General features: G+C 38.3%; 2 protein-coding genes across 3 annotated transcripts in view; one reads left to right on the forward strand and one right to left on the reverse strand.

Moving 5' to 3' along the window:
• Positions 1 to 828: 828 nt before the first annotated feature.
• znf16l (zinc finger protein 16 like) lies at positions 829 to 7,439 on the reverse strand. Its single transcript, XM_061959998.2, has 3 exons — positions 6,211 to 7,439; positions 2,073 to 2,258; positions 829 to 1,991 (listed from the first exon to the last, which is right to left on the reverse strand). The coding sequence occupies exons 1-3, from the start codon at positions 6,929 to 6,931 to the stop codon at positions 1,303 to 1,305; spliced, it is 1,596 nt and encodes a 531-aa protein (XP_061815982.2). The 5' UTR covers positions 6,932 to 7,439; the 3' UTR covers positions 829 to 1,302.
• Positions 7,440 to 8,492: 1,053 nt separating this feature from the next.
• Positions 8,493 to 22,517, forward strand: part of LOC133606255 (SH3 domain and tetratricopeptide repeat-containing protein 1) — a 24,270-nt gene continuing 10,245 nt past the window's right edge. For both annotated transcript variants that reach the window (XM_061959997.2, XM_061959996.2), the window contains exons 1-11: positions 8,493 to 8,673; positions 9,325 to 9,390; positions 12,991 to 13,118; positions 16,186 to 16,291; positions 16,368 to 16,499; positions 17,751 to 17,949; positions 18,028 to 18,104; positions 18,169 to 18,364; positions 18,430 to 18,560; positions 20,516 to 20,554; positions 20,647 to 21,942. In XM_061959997.2, coding sequence (XP_061815981.2) covers positions 8,601 to 8,673; positions 9,325 to 9,390; positions 12,991 to 13,118; positions 16,186 to 16,291; positions 16,368 to 16,499; positions 17,751 to 17,949; positions 18,028 to 18,104; positions 18,169 to 18,364; positions 18,430 to 18,560; positions 20,516 to 20,554; positions 20,647 to 21,942 — 2,443 coding nt within the window. In that variant the 5' untranslated portion in view covers positions 8,493 to 8,600. The remainder of the gene's footprint in view (positions 8,674 to 9,324; positions 9,391 to 12,990; positions 13,119 to 16,185; positions 16,292 to 16,367; positions 16,500 to 17,750; positions 17,950 to 18,027; positions 18,105 to 18,168; positions 18,365 to 18,429; positions 18,561 to 20,515; positions 20,555 to 20,646; positions 21,943 to 22,517) is intronic.

Consider the following 22,517-nt stretch of genomic DNA (forward strand, 5'->3'; position numbering starts at 1 on the left):
TGTATTAATTTTTATGTTTATATTTGTTGGGGTCAGAAATTGTAATCACGTGTCAACTTAATACTTCTTTCAGCCATCATCTTTTATTATTGTTTTTTATATATATATATATATATATATATATATATATATATATATATATATATATATATATATATATATATATATTATAATAATCATTATGTAAAGCAGTTTTTAGCACTATTTGTAGGTTTCATCTTTACAGTTTAACATTAGACATGAAAAAAACATGAAAACCGTCATTTGAATTTACATTTGATTCCACTCATTTAATGACTGATACTGCAATAATCAATGTTTCCTATTGGTTACACGCGTTTAATATGAAAAATAAATAAGTCCTCATGTCGACCGGAGAACAGATTGCTTTTGAGTACCTTAAACTGACAGTATGCTACCTAAAACCCTCCAATGCTTACTTTAAACAATTTGTGTTTTAAAAAAACACTTAATTTGTAACTTCTAAAAACATAACTGGATACATTTAAAAACTAAGTTTCCTTGTGCCCGTAAAACATGTGTATTGGTATGATATGATATTTATGACAAATTTAACATATTACAAAACCCACAACAGGGTTTTATTATTGTGGACTGAAATAAGGGTGTGGAATGCTTGTCTCTTACAGAGGACTTTAAGAATACATTGCTGGGTCTCAGGAGGGTGAGAACTTGACCTTGTTGCATTTCATTCCCACTGAAATTAATTTGATAAACACTGGCAACATACACAGGTTTATTTCTTTTTTTAAGTTGTCATTGGTCAGGATTTCCTTTTTTAAACGCTGAGACAATCGATCAATAACATCAGACATCAGTTGGGAATTTATTTGGCACCTTTTAAAAATGTGTTAGACTTCAAGCAGCCTATGAAACGTCCAATAACTTATATCAATAGATGGTGACTTGATTACATGTCTGCTGTAAACTAATATAGCACAAAGAATGGAAACCTGCCTGCATTACTTGTACAGTCCACACGAGGGCGTTAACATACCCAAAGGCTTCATATGACTTATTTTGGTCTTCTCTCATGTTTTCATGTGTTTGATTTTAATGCATATGTTCCCATTGTATGTGTCCTACAGCAGACAAAAAGAGGAGGCACCACAGTGTAGTGTTATTAAAGAAACATGATGCTGGTAAGTCAATAAATTGTCCAAAAAATGTTTACGTTCTGTGAGTTGATCATATTAGTACATGGTCTATTTATCAATGTTTAATATTGTCTCTAATTAGAGTTCATATCAGCAATTGGACATCACATCTGTAAGGCAGGTGTCACTCTGCAGGCATGCATCGGTGGCTCTTGTAGGTGCCCAAGTGGCGAAAGCTGCGGCCACACTGCTGGCAGCAGTAGGGCGTGGCCCCGCTGTGTATCCTCTGGTGGGTGTATAGGTTACCCAGCTCTTTAAAGCGGCGACCACACTGCGGGCAGGCATACGGACTCTCGCCAGTGTGAACGCGCTGATGTCTCTTAAGTCCGGAGAGGACCGAGAAGCCTTTGCCACACTGCGGACAAGGGAAGGGGCTCTGGTCGCCGCTGTGCACCAGCCTGTGGCTCTTTAAGCGGGCCGCATGACGGAACCTCTCCCCGCAGTCTGGACACACAAAGGGCTTCTCTCCCGTGTGGATGCGCTGGTGCTGCCGAAGGTTCCCTAAGTAGTTAAAATGGCGTCCGCAGTCCCCGCACTCGTATCTGCCCTTGAGTTTAACCTCCTTGTTGGCGTCCGACGCAGCGTCCCTTGTGTTCCCTGCCTGTCCTTTGCCAGATTCATCGTGTCCCGTTCCAACTCTGCTGCTGTCCTCTGCAGTGGGCGGAGGTCCGGCAATGCTCTGCAGGGCTTGGAGGGCTTGCACACCTGCTGTGTCCGAGTGTATCAGTTTAATATGCTCCTCCAGGAACGCTGAATCAGGGCAGAAGGTTCCGCACAGAGAACATATGAAGGTGTGGTTGGGAAACTGCTGACCTGGAAACCAATTGGAAGAACAATCAAACACTGATTGTTATTGATTAAGGAGATCTTAATCTATTGATTTTTTTTGCCCACCTGTCTGAGGTCCGTCATCGTTGCCCTGCAGGGGATTCTCACCCTCGGCCTCCACAATGGAGAAATCAGCTGGCGGAACGTGTGAGAAGCGGGCCACCGTCTGTTCTAGTCTCGATGAGCCTTCCTCGTCCTCTTCTACCTCGGTTCTGTCAGCTGAAGTATTCTCACACGCAGGCTGCTTTATTACTGGCAAGACAATGCGGGTATTATAGTAGATCTACGAATGGTGAAAAAAACATGAATAATGTCACCAATAAAAAGCCCTAAAATGCTATTAATGATGCTCTAAACCAAGGGTCTCAAACTTGAAGCCTATATTTTGTGGCCCTCTACTTAACTTGATAGTTTAGTGTAGTGTTTCAAAGCCATAGGGCGATTGGTACGATTAAAATCAAGAGTAAGATTACCAATTCAGTGTTATATTTGAGAGGGCCCTGGCCCCTCAGTAGTGGAAAAGTTCCCGAGGTCAAAAAGGTTAAGAACCTCTGGTGTAGTGTTATTGCAGCCTGCACAGTACACACCCAAGGCAGCCAATAGTTAATTATGTTGTGGCAATCTTGAATCCCACGAAAAAGAACTCTAACAACAAACCCTGGAAAATGTTATGGAATCACCAGACTTGGAGGATAGGATGTTCATCCAGTTTAATTTTGTAGGGGAAAAAACTGATAACATACATGACACAAAAATATAGTCATTTCAAATGGCAACTTTCTGGCCTTGAAAAAACACTAGAGACAAGAAAATAAAATGTGGTCGTCAGTAAAATCGTCATTTTTAGATCAAGTGAAAAAAAATATGGAATCACTCATTATGAAATCCCAAAAATTAAACAAACAAAAAAACACTACGAAACACCACTAGTATGTTGTTGCTTTTATAACAGCTTGCAGTCTCTGAGGCATGGACAGGACATGGAGTGACAAACAGAACTCTTCATCAATCTTGCTCCAACTTTGACTATGATTACACTGCAGGCCAAAGTGGCCCAAATCAGATTTTTTTTTTTTTAGATCTGATTTTTTCCAGCTGACTGTTTACACTACAAGTAAAATATGATTTGTTTCAGACTCCAGTGTAAACGTGCACAGGCCCCAATGTGGCCTCAATGTCACTTGCATGTGCACTTCGATAAAGTGAAAACAAAGGAAGCTGACCGGGAGGAAGTCGCTACTACTACAAAATAAAATCAAAGTCGCAACACTGTTTACTAAAAACAGCATCTAAATCAGTGGTTCTTAACCTGGGTTCGGTGAGTCGGCCTCAGGGGTTCGGCGGAGCCTCCGCCACGGAGGTAAAAACACATCCGACTTATCGTGTAAATAAAAACTTCTCCCTATCGGCGTATTATGGATACCCCCAAACAATGTTCCCTCTAATTTTCCATCTGATTTGCAGGTTTTTTGATTGATTGATTGAAACTTTTACTAGTAGATTGCAAAGGAAGAGAATACATTATATGAAACAGTACAGTTTACACAGTACAGTACATATTCCGTACAATTTACCACTAAATGGTAATAAGTTTTTCAACTTGTTTAAGTCGGGGTCCACGTTAATCAATTCATGGTAATGTGTGTAAGGTGTGTAATTTGTTGTGAGTTCATGCACTGTGTTGGTTTTGTTCTTTGAACAAGGTGATGTTCATGCACGGTTCATTTTGTGCACCAGTAAAAAAACGTATGACTTTTTCTTGAATTTGAAAAAAATATATACCGGTATATATATTTTTCACTAAAGAAGGGTTCAGTGAATGCGCATATGAAACTGGTGGGGTTCGGTACCTCCAACAAGGTTAAGAACCACTGATCTAAATGCAGAAAGTCACGGCAATGTGACTGAGATGCTGTCACTGAGAAGAAAAGGGGAAATCATGTTTTACTTGACACTTACCTCTATGGTGCCAGGCCAGCTAAGGACCAGCAGTAGCTGGCAGCAATGCCTCCTTCTCAGGTCATCTCTGTGCCTACCTCTATGACACGTGGCCACATCAAACTACGAAACGAACTCCAAAATACAGAGCCGAACAGTTTCTAAATGACTTCTACGTGTCAGGTGATATGTTTCTTTTGCCAATTTGATGACTATTTGTCGTCCAAAATCTATGTGAAAAACACCTTGCTACTACTGCCAATGCTAGGAAGTTGTGGACACGATCATCGATCTTCATTGGTAAGTTAGTGGTAACTTGACAACTTCTAATAATATAGTTCGACCACCAGTGTTGAAAAATAAAAACCTGATGCAACTTCTAATAATATAGTTCGACCACCAGTGTTGAAAAATAAAAACCTGATGCATCTTTGTGTGTGCTTTGTTTTACCTGAAAGCATATAAACTCAAATTTATTGCAACATTTTTACAATTAATGTGTTTTTTCTTATTTACCAATACTTTTCTTATTTACTTATGTTAATAAAATGTTGAACTAATTCCTACTTTAATTGTTTTTTACTAAAGATCCTTTAAAACTGGCAGGTTAAAAACAATGGTGATATTAATCAAGATCAGATGATTTGATTTTTTCTCGAGGAGTAGGATCTGATTATCAGCTTGAAATATTCACAAATAAGAAAGCCATAATAATAACAAATAATACAGCTAATAAAAATAGTAATATAAAATGCAATTTTCACATCTTTATTTACACCAATTACATATAGTATCAATAAGACTACCGAGGAATGCTGGTATCGATAAAGGAATATCGATAAAATCTTAATGTACATCCCTAGAAAAATTACTACAATTTTGTGTCATGTCTGTTACCTGCTTTTTTCTTTTTTTTTTAATTAAACAACTGAATTATCATCCTCCAAATCTGTCTATTCCATTTTTTCAGGAGTTGTCCAATAACACAAAAATTACAGCACAACAAACACAAATATCAACTTCCTTTAAAGATCTAGCTCTAGATCTGACCAATCTAATTCCAAGACTACATCTGACCAGTCTAAGTCTATGAGCATGAACTGATGATGCCTACTTGGATGAGAGGTGACACGCCTTCCAAGACAAACCAAACAGTCCAGTTGCGATCAATTGAATGCACTGAGAATTCAACGGCCATGATGACTGACAACATCAGACAACTTCCTTTAAAAGGGGACCTATGATGATTTTAATCTATATTCAAACACACTTTCTTGTGGTCTGTTGGATATGTTTGTTGTCAATTTTCCTCCACAGTCACATTTTTAAATCTACTTTGAGTTGGTCAGTAAATGGTATGTGCGTGGAGGCGTTACATTTATATTGCAAATGAAACCATGTCACACCCTCTCCAAAAGTATCATCATTTATCTTTTGAAAATGTATATCTTTAAGAGGAACATCGCTATTTTTTTTTTATCAGCCACAGTCAAAAATTAACTATATAAACAGTCACAAGATTAGGTACACCTGCCCACTCTTGGATTGATACTGACCAGAATGCAAAAAACAGCATTTATCTCACTGCATGTCGTAAATCTGTGTTATTGTGCATATAATAATCATGGATTAAATTTGATATAGCACTTTTCTAAGTGCTTCACAGAGAACTGAGGACCCATTATCTCAACATTTACATTTTTCTGCCCTTGGGGTAGATCAGGTGTGTCAAACGTAAGGCCCGCGGGATGAGTTTACGAAGTATAAAAATTAACCTTGAAATTTTTTGAATGAAATAAAACAGCGGTTCTAACTGTGTCCACTGGATATCTTTGTAGATGATGCTACATATGTACAAATTAAACCACATGGTGTTAGTACATCAGTCGAGGAAAATTATCAAACTACACAGATAAGACTAGACTAGACTTTTAGACTTCCTTTTTTATTGTCATTCAAATTTAATAACATACTGTAATTTGATTAATATATTTTTTTATCTTGATAGATTGAAAATTAACACCAATGAGTTGACTGATGAACATTATCATATAATATATTCAGAAAATATAAATAACGACAAATAAAGATAGAATACTACTAACTGCAACATGTAAGTGTAAAAAAAAAAAAAAACAACATTACGATTTCTACAATTTCAGAATGTGCTTGTTCCATTTTTAAACAAAGAAAACAATCTGAAGTTGTCTTTATTTTTAAGTTATCAAGCTGTGATATTGTGTTTCGATGGTGACATGTTTTTTACCTTTCATGTCAGCGGAGTACTCCATGGGAGCCATCCACTCGTAGTCATAAATGCGCTTGCTGCTCGTGGGCAGCATGTTGAAGATGTCCTCCGCACTGGAGTCTGCGTGCCCAGGCCCGGAGGCAGCCAGCGCGCTGTCCGGCCACAGGTTGAGGGGCTGCGGCTCTTCCTCCGAGCGAGCCCCCCTGTCATCGCTTTCTTGGCCGCTCTGCTCCCCGTCCATCTCTGCGCCCCCTCTGGAGTTCTTGTCCTTCATCAGGTAGTCACAAATGGCGTCAATTTTTTCTTTCTTCACCCCTGGCAGGGCGGACTTGGCTCTTTTGGGGTCGGCGTTCGGCAGCTTGGAAGGCGCCTCGGACCTCTTACAGGCAGCAGCCTCCGCCTCCACACCCGCTCCTCCGAGCTCCTTGCTGTCCCTCTGCACGCCGCTCAGCCTCGCCTTTAACACCGCGATCTCCTCCGTTTTCTCCCGCAGCTCCATTTTGAGCACCCTTATCCTAATGCTGACCATTTGGCGGATCTCGGCGAGCGCAGTCTCCAGCACCACGCTGATGTTCCTGCCCAGGTGCTCGCTGATGTCGCTGACCGAACACAGCAACTCCTCGTCAGGCTCCACGGCCAGGAAATCGCCGTCTGTCAACCCGGTAGGCTCCATGAAAGCACCCTGGAGCCGTGGGGACAGGTTAGTGTCCGAGAAACTGGGGTTTCTTTTGCGACTCATCGATGATTTAACGCGAATAATCGTCTGTTGACAGCAGAGTTTTAAGCTAGCAAGCTAATGTTATCCTGATGCTCCAGGGTTGCTAGCAAAGTTAGCGTGGGTGATCACATCATGTACTGAACTTCAAAATAAAAGCAGACAATTCTACGTTTATTTTGTGAAAGCAGAAAGCGGAAGCTCGTCGTTATTAGACGTTCACGTCACTGTGAACACCGTGTTTTTACAGTTTTTTTTCCAATTGCTTACACATTAAATGTTTACATTTTCACACAGTTAACAAAAGTCTACACACAGTAAGAAAAACCACTGTGCAGATGTGCCTAATATAAGGCATAGACTCTGCTTCACAGCGAAATATTACACACAATGCTTTACACACACCTTCCCATCTTGCACACATATAAGGATTGTGATACACACATCTTCACATCTTCACATCTTGCACACAGATAACATTATGATACACACATTTTCACACTTTACACACACACTAGGATTGTGATACACACGTCTTTAGCTCCATATTTTTTTTCAAACCATTTTATTTGTCTCAGATTTGAATTTGTACTGCGTGTCATTGTTGACTACTGTGATATGTTACTTTACCCGACTGTGGTAAATATATATATATATTTGCAGTTTGCAGCATCATGGTTTAGATCAGTGGTCCCCAACCACCGGCCCGCGGCCCGGTACCGGTCCGTGGACTGATTGGTACCGGGCCGCACAAAAAAAAAAAAAGAAGTTATTTTTTATTTTTTATTAAATCAACATAAAAACACAATATATACACTATATATCAATGTATATCAATACAGTCTGCAGGGATACAGTCCGTAAGCACACATGATTGTATTTCTTTATAAAAAAAAATTTTTTTTAAAAGTCACCCCCCCCCCCCCCCCTTTATTCCTATTCTTTATTTCTAAGGGTAGTGTGGCTGCCAAAGCTGGGCATTCTTCGCAATCCTTTGGCATTTTTTCCCCCCAAAGCTGTACCCTGATGCTAACTAATCATGTTCACGGTATTTAAATCAATCCGCCCACCTACAGTAAAAAGTTCAATTCAAGTCAAATCCATTAGTACAATATTCATTAAATAGCCAAAGCTGTCATTTTAATAAACAGCACATTTTAAGACTATAAATCACCAGGCTGTCTAGGTTGGTGTATAGTGAATCCATAGAATGTAGGAGTTTCACATTTTGAATTGAACTTTTCAAATATATTGTAAAAAGTAACTGTCAATGAAAGTACTGTACTGTTAGACTTTAAAAGACTAATCTAAACTTCCTGGAGTGAACTAAACTGTTGTTTCAGAGCTTGTGAACTTGGTTGAAGGTAACTTTTTTACAAGCAATAAAAAGAACATTTAAGGCTCCAATCGAGATGCCTTGACTGGACTTTAGTGCTGTGACCTTTTTCCATGTGATTCTACTCTGACTTGCTGGTATAAATTCCAGCTCACAGAGGAACTGAGTAGAGGAAAGGAAGTGCTGAGTGTGTTCCTGGGGTGGCTCATACACATAATGACACAAACAGTGCATAAAAAGTGAGAGAAAGTCCTCTGCGGGAGCTTCGATAAACCAAACATAGGCGTCTTAACCCATTGATATTTTTGGAAAGAGCTTTATTTGTTCACCAAGTGATGATTAACCTGCAAATGGCAGATGTTTGAAAGAAAAGGACTGAGCAAGCAATTTTCTTCCATGATGGAGCAAAGTAGACGGCACAACAGACTAGGTAGGTAAGACTTTAAAAGGTACTTTTGTTTTCGTTATCTTGTTATTAAAAACAGTGCAACATGTACTTAACAGTGTTGAGTTGTTGAGTTGAGTTTGTGTTTATTTGGAACAGTTTCTCTATTCAACATGTTCGAAAAGGAGTAGGAAAAAGCAGGGCTTATTTAATCTTACCCCTTTTCCTTTACATAGCAGTTGCTAAAACTTTTGTTCACTTCCTGTTCTCAATTTATGTATCCATAACTAATAAAATTTAAAAAAAAAAAAAAATAATGAGTGAAGTAAGTTATATTTCATATGGTGAGATAAATACGATTATCTAGAAAATGAATGGATGGTTGAAATAAATTCAGAATGTTTATAATGGTTCTTATTCTTTGTACTTTGTAAACACTTTAAGTTTGAAGAGTTTCTTGATGTGGATCATAATAGTAATTGTTTTTATTTCTTTGGTTAATCCATTCCGTAATTTAATTCCACATACTGATATACTGAAGGTCTTAAGTGTTGTACGTGCGTACAAATGTTTGAAGATTATATTTCTCAAATATTGCTGTCATTGTCAGTCAGTAATATGCTTTCTAAGTTATTGAAACCAACAGTGTGTTATTTGTTGGTGTTTATTCCATCTTTGTTAATGTGTCTTTTATAGTTGGTGGTGCTTTCTGCAGAGATGCTGCCAGTGCGAAGGGAACACCTGAGGACAACCTTCCAGCAGGTAGCTTTATGCCACACATGCACATACCTGTACGTGAGCTGCTCATTAAAACAGAAATATGACCCGTGCGGTAGTCATGTGAGTCCATTTAAAGTGTATCCTCTCAAGCCACTGATTAATTTTTAAGTCTGTATCGACTTATTGACTGCTTGGTATTTTGAACAAACCAACTTTGTCATATAATTTTGTATGTGACATTGTAGCTGTTGTTTGTCATGGATGATATTTTAGCAGAGGTGGGTAGAGTAGCCAGAAATTGTACTCAAGTAAGAGTACTGTTACTTTAGAGATTTATTACTCAAGTAAAAGTAATGAGTAGTCACCCAAATATTTACTTGAGTAAAAGTAAAAAGTATGTTGTGAAAAAACTACTCAAGTACTGAGTAACTGATGAGTAACATACACACACATATATATATATATATATATATATATATATATATATATATATATATATATATATATATATATATATATATATATATATATATATATATATATATATGTATATATATATATATATATATATATATATATATATATATATATATGTATGTATTTATATATATATATATATATATATATATATATATATATATATATGTATGTATGTATGTGTGGGAAAAAAATCACAAGACACATACATATATTGCGCTCTACTACGGTATCGAGCACTATTTTTTGGATAACCTTATTAAGACATATATATATATATATATATGTATATATATATATATATATATATATATATATATATATATATATATATATATTTATATACACATAAATTGATATATACAGTATATCATTTATATTTATTTAGTTTGCCGTTTTTGTTTACATGTTAAAGGTGTTTTAATGAATATACATGCATGTTTAACATACGGATTCCTTTCTTTCATGAAGACAAGAATATAAGTTGGTGTATTACCTGATTCTGATGACTTGCATTGATTGTAATCAGACAGTAGTGCTGGTAACGTCCACGTTTTCAAATGGAGGAGAAGAAAAGTTCCTCCTTTCTGTCTAATACCACATGAAGGTGGTTGGTTTTTGGCATTTTATTTGTCCAGCTTCCATATTCGTTTTCACACACTTTACAAGAAATACATTGGCGGCAAATTCCGTAGCTTGCTAGCTTGTTTGCGCTGGCTTTCGGAGACTCTTATTTTGTAAGTGCAGGCGCGATGGAGCGGCACTTTTATTGTGAAGACAGGAACTGTGCAGTCAGTCTTTAGGCTTTTGACGGGATGTACGGTTGAAATAAAAACATGTCTTTTTTCCTTCACACTTTTGATTGATTGATTGAAACTTGTATTAGTAGATTGCACAGTACAGTACTTATTCCGTACAATTGACCACTAAATGGTAACACCCCAATAAGTTTTTCAACTTGCTTAAGTCAGGTCATGTGACCGCCTGGCTCTGTTTGATTGGTCCAACGTCACCAGTGACTGCATTTGATTGGTGGAACGGAGTCAAACGTCACTAGTGACTGCATTTTATTGGTGGAACGGAGTGAAACATCACCAGTAAGGCAGGCACTTTGAAGGTCTGTCTGACAGACCAAAACAAACAAAGCGTGCATTAACAGATCGATAAAAATTAGTAGCGAGTAGCGAGCTGAATGTAGATAAAAGTAGCGGAGTAAAAGTAGCGTTTCTTCTCTATAAATATACTCAAGTAAAAGTAAAAGTAAGTTGCATTAAAACTACTCTTAGAAGTACAATTTATCCCAAAAGTTACTCAAGTAGATGTAACGGAGTAAATGTAGCGCGTTACTACCCACCTCTGTATTTTAGTCATGGACAGGCGGATTGAGACAGATGCTGATAGTATCGATATCAATGTTACCATCAGATTGATTCTAGCGTGATGAGATAGATGTTTTTCAGTAGTTTTTTTTAATCTGTTTTTGTTGTTGCATTGTTCATATTGTTGCATAGTTATATTTATGTATTGTTATTAAGTAACAAATTAACTTTTGTGATTAATCACAAAAATGTATTGTTCTAATTATTTCACTTCTAAATACATTAGATGGGGCTTAAGCTAAAACTGTTGACATATTTTGAGCAAATAAATGATGTGCATTCAAGTAAAACATAAATATAAATATTCCTCCTTGCAATAAAATTGCATTTGTGTCCAAATTTTGCGGTGGTTTTTTTTTTAAATAATTTTTTTAATTAAGCAAGTGAGTAACACGAATAATATGCATTGAAAAGTGTGATTAAATAAATAAAAAATAATCGTTTGACAGCACTAATTAATTGTATTACGTACACACTCAAGGCAGAGCAAAAAAGCAAAGAACTTGAATGAGAGCCAATAGTGTTTTTGTTGCTTTTGTTTACTAATTTTGACTTTTTCAAACAGTTATATGTTTTTAAAAAAAGAATGATTGTAAATGTTTTTGATTCTGGTGCATTGTTCGATGTTGTTGTATTTATATTGGTAATTGTTTACAAGTAACTTTGTTGATAGTACATTTTATATTTGACTTAAAGGGGATCTATTATGCAAAACCATTTTTTCTTACCTATTGGTAACTGTTTTTGTGTATTTGGGACGTGCATAAGTCCCAAATCTTCGAAATCAAACCTTAGGGGCATGGCAGACATATCTATAAAACAACATTGCCTTCCTTCATACTTGCTCCGAACGAGACGTTTGGAATTTGCCCAATTTGTGAAGTTTCTCCCAATTGTGACACCAGCGGATATTTCCATATATGGTAAAGTTTTACCCGAAGAGCTTTGCGCGAGTCCGCCATTGTAGTCCAACAGTGTAGTCAATAAGCTCCTTCTTTTTTTTCCATCCACTTGTTGTGGGGCAGTGGGCGGTTTTATTTACTTGGCTCCTCTTTAACAGCGTCTTCTCCCCGTCATCCATGTTGTAGTTTTTAGCGCTTCCATATCGAGTCTACTGATAGATACGTATAAGTTAGAACCATACGCTACTTTGTATTACAAATGACAACAGCGGAGGATACATGTGCATGTACGAGCCAGTCTGCCCCACAACAAGAGGATAGAGACAAAGAAGGAATTTATTGACTACAACATCAGACTACAATGGTGGACTTGCACAAAGTACTTTGGGAAATCGCCACCATATTTGGATAATCCGCTGACTTCACACCTGGGAGAAAACACAATTGGGGCAGTTTCCAAACGGCTCATTCAGAAGAAGTAAGAAGGAAAGCAAGATTATTTTACAAATAACTCCGCCATCCCTCCATGGTTTGATTTAAAGTTTTCTGAAATTATGCAGATCCCAAATACACAAAAACTTGTATCAATAGGTAAGTAAGTTGGTTTTAAATAGTTGTTCCCCTTTTAAGTTTTTGTGTCCTGTGTCTAATTCTGATTTTAACACATTTGAATCACAAACTCATTTAAGGATCTTGGAAATTTCAAGTATAACGGTATCTGTATTGGCCTTACTGACCCTTTTAATATATACTTGGTATTGACTCAATACTCAGTATTGCCCACCCCTAGTTCTTCTACTTTATTCATGGTGGTGCAGTTATTTTATTTGAGTACCATGAGAATGTTGAGGATTCCTTCATTGAGTACGTTTTGTTATGCTCAGCTTTGCCTGTGCGTCTGGACGTGGTCACTGGTCCTGAGCGTCTTCCTGCAGTCGAGGAGTCGCAAGAACTGCGGGGGAGACTTCGCCTTCTGCAGACTGACAGCACCAAGCTCAACTCTCTTTTCACGGTGCAGGACGCACACACACTCACATACACACTCACCCCAAAATTTACAAGAACGCTCACGTGACCTATTTAAAATAACACTGACATACGTTTGGGCTGCGCTTGCGCTAGTTTGTTTTGTAAAAATGTCTGTTTGTGCTGTTAAGGTTTTGAAGTAATTCTAAAATAAATGTTCTGAGCAGTGATGTCACCGGCTGCCCCACCTTGTCCAACATTCGTGCTGTTTTGTCTCAAAAACATTTGCACTATTACAGGAAATTGCACTTTTTTGGAATTTTGCCAATCATTCACAATCCCTCTAAAAGACAAAAACGCATATGTTTTTTACATTTTTTTTAATGTATTCTAATCTGTAATATACGGCAAGTACAATGAAGCTAATGGGAATAATCTCTCTCGCCCTTTAAGCGCTCTAAAAACACTCAAAAACCGCCAACAATAGTCCATTTCATTTTACATGTTGTGACATGCTTATTAACCAACCGAGTATAAACTACTTTTAGCGGTGTATTAATCACAGAGCGGTTACTAGCTTATGCAGCTATTGACATACTGAGCTGTTGCTGCTGCTGCATCGCCTCTGAGCTGGTTGATTTTAGATTATAAATCATGCCTCTCACTTGGAAAGTAAAAGGGTGTGGCCATAAACCGAGACGTTGGTCAACTTTGACATTCAATATATATATATATATATATATATATATATATATATATATATATATATATATATAAGGCTTCTTTGCGCCCACCTTTTTTTTTGTGATTATTTCTTCATTAAAACGGGAAGATATAAACATCCCATCACTTGGCATCCTAGTGAGAGCAGACATTGTACACTAAGTGATTGTTTTATTATGTTCATATTTCTCGTTTAGCACTTAGCAATAGTGCTACTTGCTGAATAAATATTTGCCAACTTAAAAAAAAACAAAAAAAAACTCCTTCACATTGTCGTTATGGGGTTTTGTCGGTAGAATTTTAGGTACAAAAATGAATTTATTCCATTTTGGAATAAGGCTGTAACATAGCAAAAAGTGAAGCGCTGTGAATACTTTCCAGATGCATTGTATCTTATATACGTACAGCGTGTATATAAAACGTTTATGGCGTTTTTTTGGATGTTTTTTTTAAAGCACTATATAGGCGGAATAGAGCAAATCCCAATAACTCCATTTTTAGCTGACACTTGCTGGCGTTTAGTTACGAGTTTGAATGCATAAAAAAAAGAAAACCATATGTGTGCTTGTCTCACGTAATGATTGTCAATGTTAGACAAAATTCCAAAAAAAGTGAAGTTTTATGTTATTAACGTTTTATTTACATACTTGTCCAAATTCCTCTAAAATTGTCCCAGATGTTTGTGTCACGTTTGTGCTGTCAAAAAAAACATTTCTCCCGTTATTGTTTTGTTATTATTCACATGCAGCCCTTCAATAATTGACAGGAATGGATGGTAATCTAGTGGGGGAAATGCATGTGATCCCCTTCTGATTTTGTATGTTTGCCCCTTATAGAGGTATGAACATTTAGGATCATTATGGTCCTTTTGTTACAACAGACAAAACAGAATGGTTAAAAAGCAAAAACTAAAGTTAGAAAAATAATTTGTATTTGATTAAAGAAAATATGTTTTTGACCCCCTACCAATTAGCAATTATTTAGACCAGGCCCGGCCCTAACCAATCTGGCGCCCTAGGCAAGGTTTTAGGTGGCGCCCCCCCCACCTTTTTTTTTTTTTTTACTTACAACTATACCGAATATATAAAGGGGTGGAAAAGTGACTATTACCTGCAGGGCAAACATTAGCTAACCAGAAGGCAATAACAATGTAAACAAAAAACACCTGCTTAAAAGATCTAATACAAATGTCCCTGAGGAATGGAAGGTGGGAGTACTGGAATGACCTAACGTTACATTATTATTTTCCATAACAATTTAGCGCCCTCCACAATATTAACCCGACGTTAAAACAGAACTAGCTATTTATTGATTAGCAATTGCCGAATCATGTAACATTAGCTTAATGCTAAAAAGCCAGGTTACTATCACATTCTGTAACAGACAAATAATTTAATGTAGGCTAACGTTACCTACCTGCTACCTCTGTCTTTTCTCGTTTCTCCTCCTCTTCTTTTCTCTTTTTTCTTCCCTGGGCACCTGACAGTTTTGGCCCTTTTGACATCTTGTGTTGATTTTTTTGATGTGGTGACGTCCAAAAAGAGTCATGATACGGGAAGGGAGGGGGCGCACCGTGCGGGGGGCGTAATGTTGTAACAAATGATATTTCTATTAAATAGGCTTTACTTTGCATTTTAATTAACGTGGGATTATTTTTTGTATTTAGAAATAATAGTACCAACTTTTTTCTTTTTTTTTTTTTTGTGGCACTGGCGTGGCGCCCCCTGATGGACGGCGCCCTTAGCATTTGCCTATACGGCCTATGCCACGGGCCGGCCCTGATTTAGACCCAAACAGACGGGTTATTTGTCCATGCAGCTCACAAATTAGTACTCCTGATCCTAACTCGTTATGTGCACAAATTATTGAATGTGCTGAAAAAGTCCTTATACACATGCTGAAATCTTTAGATAAAAAAAAAAAAAAAATAGACCCACTTTTAAAACGCCCACTATTTTGCATGTTTTGTGTTTCTTATGCTTCACTGATAAGAGTTTTCTGGCGGGCGTTGTGGCATCCTATTCTGTTTGGCGATCCTTGAACTCACCGTAAAAAAAACCCTCTGTTAAATCCCTCTGAGTAAATATCGATCACTCTGCTGATTGTAAGTTAAATGTGCACAATTGAATAGGTTAGTTACTTAGGTACAAATGTATTTGTACACGTTTTGAATGGGGAATTTTGTTTCTGACGTTAATGTGTCTTGTATTAATATTAGCATTTAAGCTAGCGAGTTAGCGCCAGTTTGTCAAAGTGCGGTTATCAATCACGGTTTTTCAATCATTTTTATTTTAAATGGTAATACTAACAATCAAGAGTTATACCACGGTTACCATTAATATAGTTTATCGTTCCATCCCTAAAGTATTTAAATCTGTTGTGTCCAATAGGAGTTGTCTGCTCATGTGGTCTCCATTGACAGCGAGGACAAAGTGATTTTTGTGACTTTCCAGACGTTGGAGGAAGTGTGGAAGTTCACCACATATTACACACACGGTAGGTTGAGAATTGTCTTTACATGACTTTACGTGCATCTACTGCAGCTGTTGTCATATTGTCATCTTTTTCAAAGGTCTGCTGGGTCACTGCATGGAAAATCTGTTATTTGACCAAAAGCTCTGGTTAGAGAAAGAGCTCACAATGGTGGTTTCCATCCAGGAAGACACACTTCACCTTCTCTACATGTGCATTCTCATGAAAGAAGGTAGGCAATGCAGGCTGTGTCCCCCAGCTAATGGTGAAATGAACACTTCCCTTATACTCTAAAACAGGGGTTCCTAAACCATTTGCCTCGAAGGGTCAAAGTGAAAATGTGCCAATGGGCTGCGGGCCAAACACGGTGATTTTAAGTGTGAAACCCAATTAGCCTAAATGTAAGTAACAAAGTTCCTTTAATTGGTGCAAATAACAATAAAATATGACAACTAGTTAGCCTTGCGGACATCACGTCAATTTTTGTGTGAGTTTTACGGGTGTCACTCACGCTACAACTTTTCCCCTGACAATACTATGCCAAAGCCTTGGGTATTGGCCGAAGCCGATACAATATCAGCATGATTTATACATACTTTATTATTTTGGAGTGTTGATTGTTAGAAAATGTTTGATCATGTGAAATTATTCAAACATAGAAAATGGTATGAAAAAACATTAACCTATTTATTTTTTATGTCTTAAATGGACTTATGCTGTCTTTAAGTTGAAATGGAGTGGTTTCCTGGTGACAACTAGTGGCCACAATAATTGATCAAATTAAGTTCAAGATGCAATAACTTGAATGATGCAGACACGTTTGTTACTGGATACTTTCTAAAACCGTCTGCCTTGGAGACTTTGTGTCCAAATAATATGCAACTATAATTGTTTGATGCTTTTTTATATTGATAAATGTGATGTTTTGTACTGCTATATCGTCCAAATTAGGACGTTTTTACGTATGTCTCGCTTGGGTGCTATAGTGTGCTTAGCTGTTGTTGTTAGCTGCTAGCTCCTAGTAGCCTATAGCCTACCATGTTTACCTTTTGTAAATGACTTCACTAAAAAACCCAAGAAAAGACCAAACTTATTGCAGGACTTTGTCCAGCTTTGCATAAGTAAACGTGCTGCAGGGCTACTTGTAGAACAGCTTATATCGTACATTTTGCATACAAGCCCATAAAATCTCATACTTGTTTTTTTGTTGAAATCGGACGGATATCAATATCAGATCGGGACACCCCTAATGAGCTTGAAAGAGGTCTGTATTAACATGTATTACATTTGAGAAGCCACTGGCGAGTCAAACCCAACGACTCGAGTGGCCGAATTTGGCCGATGGACCTCACTTTGTGCACCCCTGCTCTAAACCTCATAATATGCCTCTCACATTTTAAAATCAGTTTTCCACACGAGGAAACATTTAAAGGCATACATTTACAATTTAAAGCAGATCTACTGTTTCCTTTTGTGTCCTCAGCATCACTCTTTGCCAGCTGCACGGCCAACCAGATGTTTGACAGCTCCACATCTGGAGGCGACCTGTACCTGGAGCAAGGAGATGTAGCGCTCTTTGAGCCCCCCTTCCTGGGTTCAGGCTGGACTGTCCTTTGCTTGGCAGATGGGGCCCGAGGTACCGCCCCCAAACCTGCGCTCGAACCTGTTCTACCTTTTCATCAGTGAGTCACATGGCTTTCATGAAGAGAAATAGGCTAACACTCTTATTAGGTGCTGTGTCATGCTGTGTCCACACGCAGGTGGTTTCTGAAGTCCTGTGCAGAGACTATATTGGTTGGGGACGGCAAGGCTGCCTGTGACTTTCCTCTGCGCTTTGGTACGTCTCCTCACTTCCTCTTTAGTCACAAAAAGGCATTGCTCATAAGTCTTGATCCATTCAGCGAGAGGCACCTGTGTGGCCACTGTGCAGTATGATGCTGAGAGTCCAGACGAGCTGAGCGTGTTGCCAGGCGATCACATCACCATTGTGGGACGGCTGGTTTCCTGTCACCTCTGGTTCTTAGGCATGAAGGAGGCAACGAGGGAAGTGGGCCTGGTGGCGACCAGCAGAGTCAAAGCGACTGCTGACACCTATGAGTGAGTGCATGCAAAAGTAACAAAAAATATATCCAATATATTGAGCATTGTGTGTTGTCGTCCAGCTCAGCAGACATCCTTTTAGACACCGAGGAAGCCACCTTGTTTAGGCTGCAAGAGGACAAGGTCATTGAGGAAAGCACCGCCTTGCTGAAGGATAAATGCTGCAATGATATCAGTCGCAATTACAAACTAGGTAAGACTTTTGTCATCGCTATAAGGAGGATACATGGTTGCATTTGCACAATTCAACACGTCTGAATGGAGTAAAACAAGAGAATACTTCACTTTAGGTGAACATTTTTTTTAATTTTTCCAACAAACTAAAAAACATTTGTGGTCTTACCTTTATTTGTATAACAAGTCCATGCACCTCGCCTTCTTGTGGCGGCCAAGCGTTCATAGCGATGTCGTCTCTTGGGGCAGCGTGGTTCGGTTGGTAGACCGGCCATACCAGTAACTTGAGGTTCGATCCCCGCTTTCGCCATCCTAGTCACTGCCGTTGTGTCCTGGGGCAAGACACTTTACCCACCTTCTCCCAGTGTCACGCACACTGGTTTAAATGTAACTTAGATAACGGGTTTCACTATGGAAAGCGCTTTGAGTTACTAGAGAAAAGTGCTGTATGAATATAAATTACTCACAAAATTCACTCTTCCTATCATTGTGAAGCAGAATTCACTAAGTGTTGGATTGTTCACCCACTAATAGGGAACGAGAGCTGAGTTTAGACTGTCGTGAGACAGGTTAGTTTTACCCTGCTGATGATGTGTTGTTGCAATAGTAATTCTTTATGAATAATAATGTACATAAATATGAATGTATATGTATGTATGTATGTATGTATGTATACATATATATAAATATACATACATATTTATACACACACACACTTACATACGTACACGTATATAAATACACACATACATACATACATACATACACACATATATACAGAAAATACGTATATATAATTGTGTATATATATATATATATATATATATATATATATATATATATATATATATATATATATATATATATATATATATATATATATATACAGTATATTATATATATATAGTTGTGTGTGTGCGTGTGTATAAATATGTATGTATACTTATATATGTATATTTTTGTATATTTATATATATATATGTATATATATATATATATATATATATATAACATAACAATAAAATATATAATATGATAATAAGTGACAATAAGTATATATATATACTTATTGTCTCTTATTATATTATATATTATATTATATATTATATTATGTTATATATCCATCCATCCATTTTCTACCGCTTATTCCCTTTGGGGAGGTGGGGGGCGCTGGAGCCTATCTCAGCTACAATCGGGCGGAAGGCGGGGTACACCCTGGACAAGTCGCCGCCTCATCGCAGGGCCAACACAGATAGACAGACAACATTCACACACTAGGGCCAATTTAGTGTTATATATATATATATATATATATATATATATATATATATATATCTTAATAAGGTTACCAATCACCACGCCCCTAGGCCAGCCTGTACCCACCCACTCTGTGCCCTATATAAACCATGGTATGCGAATGCTCCCATTCAAATCTCCTGACGATTGAGGGTACCCCCCTCATGAAACAGGCCTGTAGAGATGAAATAGTCTTGTGATTTTTTCCCCCACACATACATATATATATATATATATATATATATATATTTCCTGGGTCTTGTCAGGACTCGAGCAGCAGCATTCTACATGTACACTACTGAAGCTCTACATTACAGCTGGTTTAGAGAGACCATTACAGTACTCTAGCCTGCTGGAGACAAAGGCACGAATTAGTCTCTCTAAAAAACACTACACATATGGTGTGTAGTTAAATATACTACAAGTCTGTGTGTGTGTCTGTAAGGGCAGTGAATGTTGAGTTTGTTAATCAGTGAACTGTAGCAAACAGGACATAAAAGCAAAGCAGGAATAAGGGAAGGTTTTGAAAACATAAAATAACAATAGAATTAAAATAGAATAAAAAAACAACAACAACCTGACAGTGGAGAATGAACTGACAATGTTATAAATAAAGATAAAAAATTAAAATAAAAAGTAGTAATAATATTACATTGTCATTGTTTTGCTTTCTCACAGATATGTTCTCTTTCCAAGACTCCGAAAAGAAGCAGTCAGGTAAGTCTGTCTTCCTATAGCGTGGATCAGGTCTTGGATCAGGTTTAAAAATGGATAAAACTTGTTCCTATTGCTTTTATTTCTAATTTCAGGAGCTCTGTCTGCTTGGCTTAAGCCTGACTTGAGAAAAAATATTAAGCGTAGTCTCGCCCAAAAAAAGGATTTATTCTTTGAGCATGAGAAGATCCAAGAGGACTTGAACAAAGCCGCTGAAGTCAAACTTCCTTCTTTTAACGTGGTTGAAGAAGGACACACTAACGTCACGATGCTTCTGTCTTTTTTGGACGGACAAGACTGTAAAGACGAGTTCAGGCTCCTCTACAAACTCAGTCCTGAGCTCCTCTCCTCCTCTGTCTTCCGCGCTCACGGCGACCAGGACAAGTTGATCTCCTTCCTTGCCATTGCCAGGGAAACAGCCAGAAAGAAGCGACTCTTGTGGCCACAGACGCGTCTCTGCTTCCTGTTGGCCAAGCTTTGTGCAGGCAGGTCAAAGTTCAGCCAGGCCCGCGTGTACTTGGAGGAGGCTCTGGGTATTCCTCGTGAAGCTTTCACCGACTTCCGGCTGCTCGCCAGCATTTTCTCCAACCTAGCTGGCATTTATCTTCTACAGAAGAACGCAAAGAGCTTCTTTGCTCGGTCAGAGCGCCTTGCCGCCTTGCTGATGGCGACCCCAGACTGCTTGGAATGTGTGGAGGATAGCTGCGTTCTTAAATACATCCTCAAGAAAGCACTTATGTCTCACAACAAAATGGCGGAAGCCCGTGCTTGTTACCTCTTGGCCATGCACCACTGGACTCGTGCTGAGGGTGTCAAAGTGGTCCCGTACCTGGAAAGACTACTTACACTTTGTGCTGGATCCCAGGGAGTGTCAAATATCTCTCCGAGTGGAGGATATCTGACCTTAGGCAAGCTCTACCAGGAAATTAACCTGCCTAATCTTAGTGTTAGCTCAGCCAGGAGAGCGTCCTTGCGTCCTGGTGCTACGCTGACTGAAAGCCTCAGCAGCATGATCCTGGTCTCAGACAACGTCCAAATACTGTGTGAAACCCTGGAAGAAGACTCTCTCCCGGCCCTCATAGCGCCGTATTTACACCAGTGTCTGTCTTTGGCCAGCATGCAAGGATCACACCACCAGCTGAAGCACCAGCTTGCCGTTTGTCTCTCTCAGCTCTTTCACCAGCACAGACTCGTCGGGGACGCCATCCGACTAATGCAAGCGCTCATCGACAGCCCGCCTCCCAGCATTGCCAGCTCGCCAGCGGAACAGAAGAGCGCCCTCATCTGGCTGGCTTGGCTGCATGTCGACCACGGTCAAGCGAGCGTGGCGCTGGACATCTTGGACGAGGTCCTCACTGCCCTGCCAGAGCACTGCACCACGCCATTGGAAGGTTATAAACCGTAATGCTAGGCCTGGGCCGATAATAAACATTTTTATGTATTCTCCCACAAATGATTGCCGATAAACAATATTATTGTCAGTATTATTGTGAGACCAAGTTAAACATTATTGTAATCATAATTAGGGGTGTATCAATGCCACGTTTTCACTACAGATATGATAGGGATATTGGAGCCTTGAGTGTCGGTCGAGAACAACATTATTTTTATACGGTATCAGCAGGAATCATAGGTCATACTTTTAATATTTTGTAGCGTGGAATTTTTGAATAGTGATTTCGAATCAAGTGAAATAACTCAGAAAACAATGTTTGGTATGAAAACACTAACTTTATGGCAGATTTATGCTTTTAAAGTGCAGCGTTAATTTGTCTTTTGGCAACATCCAGTGGTCACAATAATTCATGACTTTAAAGCCATAAGGTCAATGATGTGGACACGTTTGTTACTGGATACTTTATAATGCTCTTCTGCCTTGAAGACTTTATCTGTATGCAAATATGCAACAATAATAATTTAACATTTGATTATGTTGACAAATTTTGTGTTTCAGACTGCAGTATTG

The sequence above is a fragment of the Nerophis lumbriciformis genome, linkage group LG05, assembly GCF_033978685.3.
Source record: "Nerophis lumbriciformis linkage group LG05, RoL_Nlum_v2.1, whole genome shotgun sequence".
Taxonomy (NCBI): Eukaryota; Metazoa; Chordata; class Actinopteri; order Syngnathiformes; family Syngnathidae; genus Nerophis; species Nerophis lumbriciformis.